Source organism: Schistocerca nitens, chromosome 4, assembly GCF_023898315.1.
Source record: "Schistocerca nitens isolate TAMUIC-IGC-003100 chromosome 4, iqSchNite1.1, whole genome shotgun sequence".
Lineage (NCBI taxonomy): Eukaryota > Metazoa > Arthropoda > Insecta > Orthoptera > Acrididae > Schistocerca > Schistocerca nitens.
Window position 1 is genome coordinate 106,730,051 of NC_064617.1, and position 14,788 is coordinate 106,744,838.

The 14,788-nt window shown below is 38.9% G+C and overlaps 1 protein-coding gene across 1 annotated transcript in view; it reads left to right on the forward strand.

Moving 5' to 3' along the window:
* LOC126251960 (phospholipase A1-like) overlaps window positions 1-14,573 on the forward strand; it is an 84,796-nt gene extending 70,223 nt beyond the window's left edge. The window contains exons 6-7 of the mRNA XM_049952723.1: window positions 10,985-11,135; window positions 14,292-14,573. Coding sequence (XP_049808680.1) covers window positions 10,985-11,135; window positions 14,292-14,376 — 236 coding nt within the window. The 3' untranslated portion in view covers window positions 14,377-14,573. The remainder of the gene's footprint in view (window positions 1-10,984; window positions 11,136-14,291) is intronic.
* Window positions 14,574-14,788: the final 215 nt, after the last annotated feature.

Consider the following 14,788-nt stretch of genomic DNA (forward strand, 5'->3'; position numbering starts at 1 on the left):
AACTGTAGAAGGGGTATTAATACACCAACATAAACATTTCGTGATCATAGTGTTATCATTGGAGGAGAGTTTAATAATCCACTAATCAGTTGGGTTAGTTTAAATTTTGTGAGTGTGAGTGTTGGTGTGACATGGTATCCTGATAAATAATACTAAATTCTTTCTCAGAAAACTACATGGAACAGATATTTTGGATGCATGTGCTTGATGATTAAATATAGCATTGGAAAGATGTGGTAGAATGTAAATATACACATGTTCAGAAAAAAGCAGAACAACTTGAATGTATAGATATAGGACGTTCATATTCACAGGACATGTGCACTTATATGTTCTGCAGAAGTGATTAGCATTTCAGTCACCTCAGTTCACAATGTGCCCTGTTGCCTTTTAGGCACAGGGTCCACCATGAGCCCTGATAACTTGTTCCATGCGTGATAGTATTGACACGTATAAGGCATGAATGGCATCCTGTGGTATAGCCATCCATTCTGCATTCACCAGGTTCCAAAGTTCATCTGTGGCAGTTGGCATTGGGTCACAGTGCTGCACTCATTGTTTCACTATATCTCTCACATTTTCAATTGGTGACAGGTCTGGTGATTTGGCAGGCCAGGACAAAAGGCTGACATACTGTGACACCAAGAAGGCATGTGTCCATGCAGCAATATGTGATTATGCATTGTCTCACTGAAAAATGGTCTTTGGGATGTAGTGCAGAGAGGATATGGCTATGGGTCGCAGGATGTCATTCGCGTACGTCACACTGGTTACAGTGCCCTGAACATGCACCAGCTGTGATTTGTAGTTGTACCCAAAAGCACCCCACACCACAAGGCCTTGAGTTGATGCTGTATGTCTTGTGTGAATGCATTCACTGTGATTCTGCTCCCCTATCTGTGGAGAATCAAAATGTGACAATTATTTTCAAACAAACAACCTGAATTTGTCCAGAAATATTATCTGATGCCATTCCTGTCCCCAGTGTCCTAGTTTCAAACACCATCCGTGTCTAGCATATTTCTGCACATCCATCAAAGGTAGTCAGAGAAATGGATGACACCCAGGTAACCTGTGTCATAATAAACAGTGATTGACTGTGATCCCTGATGATGTATGATGTGTTACACTGTTGCACTGTTGCGTCAAAACTGAGGAGGATGCAGATCTGACCTGCAGTGCCATTCGGATGAGGTGTCAATAATGTCAGGGATTGGTCTGGATGGTGTGACCTGACCCATCTTGTCATGTTCTATGGCCTTCCATGACCCATTGCACTGTCAAAACATTTTGCCTCACATGAGCAGCAATTTCCTGGAAGGATGCATCAGATTCTCTCATGCCAATACTGCAGCTTTGTTCAAACTCAATGATTCACAGCACGCATATATCTGCAAGGCTTCCTGCACATCTGCTCAAGTCACACTGATCCATTACCTTCTGCTTATAGCGACAATGAGAGCTGCAGGAACATATTACCAATAGGTGGGTTGTGCCATGGTATGATGTTGACCTCGAACCCGCAGGCTGACATGGTTCAAATGTTAATCATTTTGGCAGAACATACTAATGAACATGTCTTATGACTATGAAAGTCCTGTCTCTAGTCATTCAAGGTATCCTGATTCTTTTTTTTTTTTTTATGAATAAGGATGAAGGTAACAACATACTAAACAGTTGAGGGGTTGAGTCGTCAACATGCATATAAACAAGACTTAAAACTTTAGTAGCTTTGAAACAAATATCTTTATGAGCCAGAGCTCACATGTGCTACCCTTCTTCCCCCCCCCCCCCCCCCATCCCCGTCCCCTCACTCCCCCCCACCTGCCCCTCTCCACACATGAACCAGTACAGATACCATGTGCGTGCTAAATACACTGTGCCAAGACAGCAGTTCTGCAGCTTGGCTGGGGTGAGGGTTTGTGTTAGATGGTTTGGGTGAAGGGAGAAAGGAAGGATGATAGTGAGACGGTGGTTGAGAACTGTGATGACTGGGAGGGTGGCATCAGCAGCAAGAGACAGCAAAACAGGAGGGAGAGGCAGTAGGTGCACAGGGTACAAATGCAGCATGAACACCAGCATCAATTAATTCATGTAGCATATGATGATGATGACATGATGACGTCAAAGTGTGTTGTGAGAGAGAGTGAAACAACAGGGGAGGGAGAGAGTGTGGGACAAGGATGGAGGTAGGTGTGAGGTAGCAGTTTATCAGAGATTGAGACCAGGCAAATTACGGGAACAAAGGAGTGATGCATGTACAGCTCCCATCTGTGTAGTTCAGAGAAGCTGGTGTTGGGGGAAGGATCCATGTGGCACAAGTTGTGAAACAGCCATTGAAACTGAGCTTGTTGCACTCAATGGCATGTTCTGCCACCAGAAGTTCATCTCTGTTCTTGGCCATACTGTGGTAGTGGCCACTAGCTGACATGGACAACTGGTTGGTGGCCATGCACATATAAAATTCCATGCAGAAGTTGCAACAGAGCAGGTATGTGACATGACTGCTTCCACTATAGGCTCTGCCTCTGATGGAATAAAATAAGCCTATGACAGCACCGGAGGAAGATGTGCTGGGGGGAAATATCAGACAGGACTTGCACCTGGGTCTTTTACAGGAATGACAATTGGTCGGGAGTGGATGTAACATAAAGAGGGACCAGGGTATTGTGTAGATGGGGTGGGCTGCAGAATATCTCTTTAGGAGAGGTAGGAAGGATTGTGAGCAGCATGCTACTCATGTCTGGACGTCGTCACCAGATATTTGAATTGAGTAAGTCGTTTGTGCCAACCGACTGGGTATACAGTGCTACTGGTCATGGGAAGGGGCCTTGTGATGGTGTAGGAGGCCTGCTGAAGCACCATGTTACAAAACATAATCGTTCCAGACCAAATACAGCTGTGATTCAGAATGCCAAGGATTTTACAAGAGTCATGAGATCTTATTCATCCACCAACCTCATTCTTTCTCTCTCTGTCTCTGTCTCTCTCTCTCTCAAGCCAACGTAGACACATTCACACACACAACCATGCAAACATCCAAACACACACAGCCATAGCCATAATGAGACTGATTATTGCTTACTTATCATTGAGAGCAGTTGCCTGGGTAGATAGAGGTGGGGAGAGGGCAGGGAAGGATGTACGAGGTAAGGAGGGAGTAGTGGGATAGTGTGAGGCAGGTCTTTTGACTGATGACAACAAGACCAAAGGGGTTCAGAGGGTAGAGTGTACAAGAGATACAGTGAGAGTGGTGGGGGGGTGGGGGGGGGGAGAAGTGGAAGGTGGAGATGAAGGAGACAGAAAAGAGAGAAAGCAAATGGGGGAGGGAAATGGGGAGGGAGAGAGAGAGAGAGAGAGAGAGAGAGAGAATACCTGCACTGGGAGTGATTGGGGGGGGGGGGGGGGGAGGATGTTGGAGGAAGAGTGGTAGGAAAAGACAGGACATGATCAGTATGGGGAAGAAGAGGTATGGCGAGGCAGTGGGAAACAGGTAAGCAGAGGTTTAGGTCAGGAGAGGTAGCTGGGAGAGAGGGGGCTGCAAGAGCACAGGATATGCTGAAGAGACAATGCTCACCTGAGTAGTTTAGAGAAACACATGCTGGAAGGAGTATCCAAATCGCTAGTGCAGTGAAGCAGCTGTTGAAGTCATTTGTGTTGTGGTGTGCAGCCTGTTCGGCAACTGGATGATCAAATATGTAGCTTACCACAGTTTGGTGGTGGCCATTCATGTGAGTAGACAGTTGGTTAATTGTCATGCCCACATAGAATGATGTACAGTAAATGCAGCATAGCTGATGTATAACATAGCTGCGTTCACACATCTCCCTGGCTTTTATAGGGTTGCAAATGCCAGTGACTGGACTAAGATCGGAGGTGGGTGGGTGGATGGAACAGGTCTTGCACATACATTGACCGCAAGGGAATGACCTGTGGCATTGTGGCATGTGAGGCTTTTTTTTTAAACAAAAAAAATTTAAAATGCTATATACTTTCAAATTGCTTACAAAACAACCTCATCCCCTTCAGAATGCTCTCCATTACAACTAATAAATTTGTCCCACTGGTGCTTCCACTGTTTGAAATATTTTTAGTAGTCAACTTTAGAAATGGCTGACAGCTTCTCCCTCAATTTTTTCGTGACTTCTTCAATGTTGTCAAATCTGTCCCCTTTCATGCCCCTTTTTATGTGTGCAAATAAGAAAAAATAGCACTGGGCCAGTTCAGGCAAGTAAGGCGAGGGGCAGCAGAACCATCCTACTTTTAGCCAAAAACTGTCGAGCAGAGATGGCTATGTGCAGGTGTGTTGTTGTAGCAGAAGAACCAGTCTCCTGGCTACCACAAATAGGGTCTTTTTTATGAACACTGTTGTGCAATCTTCTTAAAAGTTCCAAACAAAGAGTTGGATTGAGGTCTGATCTGGGGGGGAACAAACTCTGAATGAACTATGCCCTTGGCATCATAAAAACAAATCAGCATTGTTTGGATTTTTCATTTGACTTGACATCATTTTTTGGATGGGGTGATGATGACATCTTCCATTGGAATTTTTTTTTGGGGGGGGGGGAGAGGGGGGGGGTATTTCGTAACCATAGCACCATGACTCGCCACCGGTAATGACCTTTGACAGAAGATCTGGATCAGTGTCAAGTTATTGTTTCAAAGCACGACATGCTTCAATCCTTCAACTTGACATTTATTTTGATTGTCAGTCAGAACTGAGGAACAAACTTGGCAGTAAACCTTTTCATTCGCAAATTTTCCATGAAAATTCATTGAACCAAGCTCCAAGATAGCCCACTAACCTCAGAAATTTAATCAGTTGTCTGTCAACAGTCTGTGAGGACAAGCTCTCAATTTTTTTCAATATTTTCAGCAATTTGGACAGTTGATGGACATCCAGAACAAGGTTTGTCATCAATCAACATGTCGCCATTTTTAAATCGAGCAAACCACTCGTCATCTTGGTAAGCTGTTTTCAACATCAAAACAGTTTCAGCAGCATTTTTAGTGAGTAGAAAACAAAATTTCACAGCTTCATGTCGTTCATTTAAACATGCCATCATAAAAAGTGAAACAGGAACAAAACAGTGCTAGCAAAAACAATAATTGCAGATGAACAAAAAAAGCCATGTTGACAACATAGGCAATGAGTTGAGCTATACACACCTAGCGGCAGAAATGCATACTACACAAGGCTCCACCCATGGCAGTGTTATTTCATCTTTCTTACTTCCCCCCCTCCCCCCCCCCCTCCCCCCTTGGTACCCTGTCTTACAGGATTGGAAGCAAGATTGGAACCGCAGTGGGTAAGGATATTCCATTGTGAATGATGTGAGCAGGATTTTGGGTTGGATATCCCTCATCTCAGTGCATGATGAGATATACTTGAAGCTGTGATGAAGCATGTGGTTGAACTTGTCAAGGCCACGGTGATACTGGTCAGTGATTAGTTAATGGGCTAACTGGTGTCAGAGGAGGGTATCACACTAGAGATCTGTTTGTGGATGAGCTGCTGTTTATGAGTGACCTGAATGGGATAGGTCTTATCTTGGCTACACAGAAGTTTATTGGAGGAGAACCATTTTCGTACAGTATCTAGTGATTTCATTGAAATGTGTTTTAATACATACGTGTCTTGATGGCTGGTAAAAGAACTAATGCATAATAGGTGTAAACACAAACCATAGGGCTGTAACTGGAAGATGCTGCATGCAGTGTATTAAGCTGTCAAATAGGGAATACATGAAGCCTACAATGACTGCTATACAGTTAGTTAGTTACTTTCATGCCATGGATTATTTTGCACGATAAATCGTCATGATGTGGAACAAGTCATTTTACATTCACATTGCAAATTAATTTGTACATCTATTTGTACTCTCAACATCACCATATAATAATTCCCCCCTCCCCAAAATGAGAACAAGTTATACAGATTGAGTTAGCAATTCCTACCCACCACCTTTTACACATTACAAACATAGCAATTCTTCTATGGAATAGAAGGAGTTGTCAAGGAGAAACTTTTTCAATTTATTTTCAAATTTTATCTTGCTGTCTGTTAGACATTTTATATCACTGGATAAGTGGTCAAAAATTTTTGTTGCAGCAATGTGCACCCCTTTCTGTGCTAAAGACAATGTTAATGTTATCTTTAGCACAGAAAGGGATGCACAGCATTTATCAAAAGATCTCTCACAAACCTCAAAGAAATTTTGATAATATGTAAAGGTTGTCAGTGGTACCAAAGTTCTTGTCCAGACACAGAGCAGCCATAATTGAAGTAACAAAGCAAAAGCAGAAGTACTGAACCCATTTATCAACTGTTCCATTAAAAGGAAGATACAGAGTACTGCCCCAGTTAAATTCTTGCATCACTGAAAAGTCGAGTGATGTAGATATTAGAGTCAGTTGAAAATACTCATATTACACAATACTTCAGAGCTCAAGGTGATCCCCCTAAGATACTATAAGCATTTGCAGCTGAGAAAGCTCCTATTTTAATCATAATATATCACAGATTCCTTAAACAAAAAACTGTGGCCAGTGGTTGGATGAAAACTCAGGTCACAGCCATCTGCAAGAAGGGCAGCAGAAAGTATCCACAAAATTATAAAATTATGATCAAATCTCATTAATCTTCAGCTGTTCTAAATCTTAGAACCTATTCTGAACTTAATGTGCTACCTCAAACAAAATGACCTCTCCAAGCCAACAAAAATGGACTATGTAAACATTGGTAAGCACTGGAAACGCAATTTGTGCTTTTCTCACATGACATTTTGTGAATTGTGGATTAAGTCTGTTGTGTGGGTGCAGTATTGTTTTGACTTTTGAAAAGCAACAAAATTTATTAACATAATTTGTGATTAGACTGAGGATTTCCTGGTTGGGAGGACTCAGTAAGTTACCTTGGATGAGTACCCTGCCTTCTGGTTTTGAGTGAGTTACTTTACAGTGGACTAATGATCACGCAGTATATCTCTAACAATAACAGTTTTAATTTCCCAGTAGAGGAAGGTGGGAAAGAAAATGAGAACAGTGTTTAATGTAATGGTCTGAAATCCCACAAGTTGTCAGGAAAAGAGGAACTTAATGTTAGTAAGGCTTCATTTGCTACAAAATCTTGACTTCTTCTTCTCTTTTTGCAGTTATTTTCCCATGACAAGATACAACATGTTATAGAACCTTGACTAAATGTGTACAATGCATGATGATATTTTAGTATAATGCTAACCTTATCTAAAGTCAAATTGGGAAAAAGTCTATGTTCTACTCTTGCTTTTGAATATTTTCTACACTGTAATGATTATTTTTTGCCTCTTTATCTTTGAAATAAGGAAAAATGGACTGCCAGAGGAATGTCTTCTAAATACAGCAGAAGGACTTTTTTCATGGCATGGTAAATATGTCTGCCCATTTAAATGGGGAGTAAGTAGGACAGGACCCACCAAACAGTTGCCTATGATATCTACTCAAATATTTATCCTTAACTTATGCTGATAGGGCATAATATAAGTGCCATGCTGAGTTGCGTCCATCCAAATGTGACTGTTTTCAGTGTTGAATGCTCCTTCTCTGGTGAAGCTACATAACACTGTCCATAACACTGATTTAAGTACCACATGGAATATTGGTAATGAGAGGGATAGTCCTCTTCCACTACATCATGCACCTTCTGCAGGTGGTACTGAAATTGGTTTGCATCATGTACGACATCCAATACTACAGTGCACAAAACCTGTAGTGACAAACAAACAGATACATTTTACCATGTGTAATTTGCGGGCATACTTTAAGAATGTCGGAATAACTTTAAATAGACCCAAAGCATTACCAATGGCCCTCAAGCTGGTACTAGGGTTGCAGCAATCATATCTAGAACATTTTCTTCTAATTGAATGTTCCGTATGTAGTGTTCTCATCCAACATCAACATTGATTACAGAAAAATTTCCAATCTCCCATAACCATCTGTCATTCACTATGAAAGTATTTGCACACAGAGTAACGTGGTTGGGAAATCTTGTATTGTAAATGTTGATTTCCTCAGGTACATTTTGATATGTAGCACCATATACTAAACGCATATTGGTGTATTTCTCAAAGGAGTGTGGACGACACGCCTTGTTACCACTCTGTGAGTCAAGCCTCCCTCTATTGTTCTTTGATGCACATCCTTCCATGTACCTTTGCAGCTAAAGCTGCGGTCAGAGTGGCACCAGTATAAGTGGATTCAGCTGATGACCGACATCAGCTGAAGACAGGTGATCTTTTCAGACCCAACATGCCACTGTGTGTGCGGTCACGCTGTAGCTGATCTCATCACTCGAATGTGTAGATTTTGGATGACAATTGGTGAAATTCAAATCAGTTTGTTTTCTTTGGTCAAATTGACAGACATTCTCACATATGGGCTGTGAGAAACTGATAAGTTTAATCCAAGGAAGAATGAGTTTCTGGCATTCTGAGGATAAAAGTATCACAATCAAGATATAGTTTGGATTCTATGTACTGAAATCACAAGTTTATTGGAAACAACAAGTAGACAAAATTTTTAGTGGATATTTTAGGTGTAAATTATAAATTCAAAAAATTAATTAATTCAAGTGAGAAGGATGTCATAACGTATGCTTAAAGTTACAGTAATGGGTCATTTTTTGGCTGTGGTAGGTGGACATTAGCTGTCTACAAATTATTATTACTGCTTACTGGCATTTTTATGCCAGTAGTGGTGATTCTATTACATGAAGTGATTTGCGAATGTGATGTTTTATGTGTCCACTTTCCAGTGCTTTACCATTTCAAGTTGTCTTATTCTAAACTTTTGTTTATCTTTAAAAAGACACTGTGATATAGATGATGACCCTTATTAAAAGCTACACTCACTCTGAAATAATACTGCTACCAGCAAGTGTTGAAATAGCATTGAAGTTTCCAGTACTAGATTCTGATTATCTGCATATTGTGCCAATATTGTATTAATTTTCACCATTTTTATAACAAAATAATTTGCTGCAAAACCATGATTATGTCTTTCATTAAATAAATAATAGTTGGTTACTCACAGACAGATTTTATCCATGTTTCACATAGCAGAAGCAACATCTATTTTATCATGTAACTCAAGCACTAAGTGCTCATAACCTCACTGGCAAAACACCAATGTTCACATCCTACAACTGTAGCATGATAAACTGTACTCAGAACAGTATGTTTTAGAGAGATCCTTAATGTGGCATATAATTGAAACTGCATATTTTCATAATATAAACATAAAAATATGAAAAACATGAAGAATGGCATGTTGAATTCAAAGGTGCTGGCTCCTTCTGACATTAATCATTGGTGGGAAAAGGAAAGTGGTGTCATAAAATTAAAGCATTTCTAACTTTTGTGGCATGGTGTTTTCGTCTTCATTTCATATATTCATAAAACTTGACTGATAACTCCAGTAACTGATGGCAGAGTGTACAGTACTTGCCATGTTCTTTCCAGGGCAGATATACTTGTTTACTTGCATTTGGTATCTTTTGAATAGCAAATGCCACACTGCATCACTCATCTCCAAGCACAGGGATGTTGTGGTATCCATCACACCCTTGGAGGTTAAAATCTAACCTACTTCATATATAGAATGGATTCTAGCCTAACCTCCTTGACCCTGTCACGGACTGATGAAGAATATCATATGCACCGTTACCACGCTGTTGGCTGATGCTATTGGGTGACCTCTGGTGATCCAGTCTGATGACCACTGTTGGTGCCACTGTGAGCCCAGCCTAAACAAACTCTTCTGACAAAGATTGATTGCATACATATGATTCCTGATGATGATCAAATGACAAGCTGATAAACGTTCACACTCAGGCTGATATAACGCAAGTTGGATGTTGCCACAGTGCAGATGGTAATGCATGAAATTGTTGGCCCGTTGGGCTAGGATCAGACCCCACTGCCATCTAAACATTTTCCCATGTTTGTTTTTGTACTGCTTTCTTGTTCATCTCAAGAAAACCACATGCAGAATATGTTTGTCAACACCACTCCTCACAGGCTATTTGAATCTGAGTGCGAAACAACCTGATTGGGTAATTTCAATGCTGTATAACTTGGAAGTGGTGCAATGTATCAAGTTTTTATGTCTCAGTACAATCCAAGAATCATTACAACAAAATGGAAAAAATAACACTAGAAATAAAGTAAGAGGTGCACCTTGTTCGACTTGACCTAGATTTTGGAAATATGTAATTATAATCTGCCTTCGGAATTGTATTCAGTAACTGAGTCACATTTAAAAACTACAATGGCAAAGCAGTAAAAAACTTAGGAACAATTATCTCCATAAATTTGCCAGATCAGTACTATGTTTTGTGCGGTTATCCTTGAAACATTTTATTCAATTCTGTGGGGCACTGTAAAACTCAAATTCTCAAACTGCTGTATCATCCAATACATAACAGTTGAGAACAAACACAACTGTGTTTTTTTTTCCAAGTAAGAACTGACTCATCCTCCTGAAGATGGAAAAAAACTATAACAGTTATCTTGGTATTTTGAGACCATAGAAAAAACTTTAATTACACTAATGCTGACCTAGCAGGACACACAAAATACATATGTGAAAATGAGTAGTCTAAATCCCACAACCCATAACATGACAAACATACTTGCATAGTTCTTAATGCTTTTGTAAGAGGACTGAGGCCTGTTTCATTAGTTCTGTTTTTGAGTAAGATATTGTCCCTTAATTATGTGTATCCATTCTCTTGTACTTCATATTCTTCCTTGTATTCTCCCTGTCTCTATTCATGAAAGTCACTGTACATTCTGCAAACTGTTTTGAACCAAATTCAACTGCTCCCTTTCTTGTTCTGTTCATGTATTCAACAAGGAGAAAAATGCTAGTTGATACTATTGATTACATCTACAGTGCCAGGTGTTTGGTATATATTGTTACTAAATTATTCATTTTCTTACAGGAGCCTGTTCACATGGGAGGTCTACACTGTATTTTGCTGAATCTGTCACATCTGCTTCGGCCTTCATTGGTTACCAGTGTGACAGCTGGGACACATGTACCAACTGTAATGGAAAACCGTCGGCTGTCATGGGAGCGCATGTTGACCCCAGGTAGAACATCACATTTGTGCATACACACACACACACACACACACACACACACACACACACACACACACACACACACACATGAACATGAAATTAATTTTAGATTAGGTTACATTAGATGTACTTTTCATTCCAATTGATCCATGGTGAGGTAACCTTTCAGGCTGCAGAACATGTTGGAAAAGCTAGATAACAAATAAATATTCACAATGAAAAACAAATGCGCTAATGTATCTTTCACAGATCCCAAGTTAAAGGATTGTTATGGATGTGGGAAGAGTAAAACAAAAATTTAAGCATAAAGGTAATAAATACCAAGCAGAAAAATTATTTTACAACACCTATTTACAGTGATTGCATTACTGCACTTAATTTGTACTGAAATCAGATTGTGCTAATACCTGCATTATTTGACATTATTAATATAACACACATGCACACACACACACACACACACACACACACACACACACACACACACACACACACACACACACACACACAATACCAGTTGGTTCTACTAAGAAATTCATCAGTGGAGTAGAAGGAGTTGGTCACAAAAAATCCTTCCGACTCCTCTGAACTGAATATTATTGGTAGTTAAACTGTTTATGGCTGCTGGCAAGTTATTGAAGGTGTATATTCCTGAATAAAGCACTCCTTCTTGGACCAAAGTGACTTTAAATCTTTGTGAAGATTGTTCTTGTTTTCCTAAATATGTAAATGATCTTCCATCTAATATACAAGAAGTAGAATTAATTATTTTTGCACATGACACTAGTATTGTAGTCAATCCAAGCATAAATACAGATACTAAAAACTGCTAAACAATGTTCTAAAAGTATCAATGACTGTTATTCTGTGTATAGTCTCACTGTCAGTTTTAAAAAGACACAATATGTTGAGTTCTGCACATGTAGGCATGTAGGAATACTACACCAATGATCAGTGTAACACATGGTGAGGAAATAATAAATTTAAACTGGAAAAAGCACTCTGAAAACAACTTAGTTCTGCCAAATTTGTACCTGGTCATTGCAAATCTTGGGGAGAAGCAAATCAGTAAATTGTCATATTTTGCATATTTTCATTCAATAATGTCATATGGAACAGTGTTCTGGGGGAAGTAATCTTTAAAAAAGAAAGTCTTCATAGCTCAAAAACATGTCACAAGAGTAATATGTGGTGCTCACCCACAATCATCTTCTTGACATTTATTTAAAGAGTTGGACATTCTGACTGCTGCTTCACAGTATATTTATTTCCTCATGAAGTTTGTTGTAAATAATCCACCACAGATCAAAAGGAGCAATGGTGTACATAATTACAGTACCAGAAGGAAAGAAGACACTCAGTACTCCACATTAAGGTTGTCTTTAGCACAGAAAGTGTTACACAACGCTGCAATTAAAATTTTTGATCACTTACCCAGGGATGTAAAACGTCTGACAGACAGCAAAGTAAAATTTGAAAACTAACTGAAAAAGTTTGTCCTTGACAACTCCTTTTGTTCCATAGAAGAATTTCTGTTGTTGTGATGTATAAAAAGTGGTGGGTTTGAATTACTGACCCATATTTGTATGTTTAAAATAAATAAAATAAAAATTAAAAATGCACTTATTGTTCTTTATCTAACCACATTTAAATTAATTTGTGATGTGAATGCAAAATGACTTGTTCCACATTATTGAGATTTGTTATGCAAAATGGTTCACTTAACATGAAACTAACTCCAGTATTGATTTCATGATCTGAGCTGTTGGTCTGAAAAAGAGACATATTTTTAAAGGAACATTTCATTAAGGAATAAATATATTCTGAAGCAATATTTAGTATTCCTAGTACATTAAACTGGACTCTACAGGATGTTCGTGAGTTCAGACCAGAAATAATTCTTATTGCAGTTTTTGGACCCAGAAAACTTTTGCTTGGTTTCACGAGTTACCCCAAAAAATATTCCTGTGTGACATTATGGAATGTCTTGGAGACAACACAGTATCGAGTATAGACTTCTGATGAAAACTAGCTCATGTGTGCTAGTAACAAGAATCCCACAGTAAATGCATCAAGCAAATCAAATACTCTTGTGGCAGAGGCACAGAAACTAGTCGTGTGATAGAATAAAGACATTCTCAAGATACAGCTGTTGTGGTACTTTTTCTCAGATATATCATCAGCTGAAGTCCCCCATCCATGCAGTAAGATGGACATCCATAAACTGCTTAGGTTTTGTTACTTTTGCCATAAGAATAATTACAAACTGTGGGGATACAGAAGTCAGTAGGTCATCGTATGTTGCACATTTTCGTGCTCTGATATTCTGTGGGTTAATAACTCCCCACTCACTTAAAAAGTATTAATTTCACAAAAAAATAATTAGAATTATGTGTGGAGTTCACACATATCTACCTTGCCAGTATCTCTGAGTAGCTGAGAAAGCTAACCACTACCGTTGTCAACAACCCATCCAAATGTGAGAGTAACTGAGAGATTCACACACACAACACTACAAGGAAATATTATCTATATTATCCTTTACTGAATCTAATTTTTATACAGAAAAGGGTAAAATGTGCAGCTTTAAAAGTCCTTAACAGTTTTCGTGTGGAAATAAAATGTCTGACAAATGGCAGGAGTGTTTTGAAATTTAGATTAAGTATTTTTCTCGTAACAACTCCTTTTGTACCATAGGAGAATTGTTGAATAGAAGTAATTAGTCATTTTTACAGAAAAAAATATTTTATTTTTTCTTTGTTTTTTTCTAATTACACATTTCACATCATAACATTTGTCTTGAATTTGATCTGTAGAACAAGTAACTAACTAACTAACTAAAGTAACTTGAAAAAAATCCCTTTCTCAGTGCTGTAAGTCAAAATTGATAATGCACCCTGGTTGTAAATTTCATTTCAGGCACACTGGAAGCAGAGTTTTAAAATCTCCATTTAGGTAACCAGAGTTCCCCAGGACAGTTTTACTCTTCTGTTTATTTCTTTCTCTTTCATTTTCCATCCAGTTGTGTGTGTGTGTGTGTGTGTGTGTGTGTGTGTGTGTGTGTGTGTGGCTGTGTGGCTGTGTGTCTGTGTACAGATCATGAGAACTCTGAATGTCAATCTTCTTGTGTACACGGTACTAGCTGGAAAACATCTATTGTTGCAGCACTACCACAGGAGTATACTACTTGAGTACTGCCAGTTCATCACCATATGGGCTTGGTGTGCAAGGATGTCCACAGGTTATGTGAAGAAGAGACACATTATAGAATGAGCAGGAAAAGTAGTTGCTGCAACACTTGAGTGTTAGAGATTGTTGCTGGATATACAGTTTATTGCATAAAATACTGTCAAACATGAAGAGTAACCTAAACTAATAAACGTTTGTGTAAAAACTTCTGTTCCTACAAATTATGTATGACAAACAAAAAGTATGTACTCAGGAGAAATACAGTATTTTTAAAAAGCTTTGTATATTCTTTTAAATAGAGTTATATCCTAAAATGAGGTGGACAGAAAATGCAGTTTAAAATTACGTGGACAGAAAATTCAGGTTAAAAATTTTTAAAATTTCAGAATGTCGTGATGAGAGATATGCTTTGTTTGGAGATGGAAACTTGTTGTCCCTCAGTCCATTAACTTTATTTTTAATTTTCACTATGT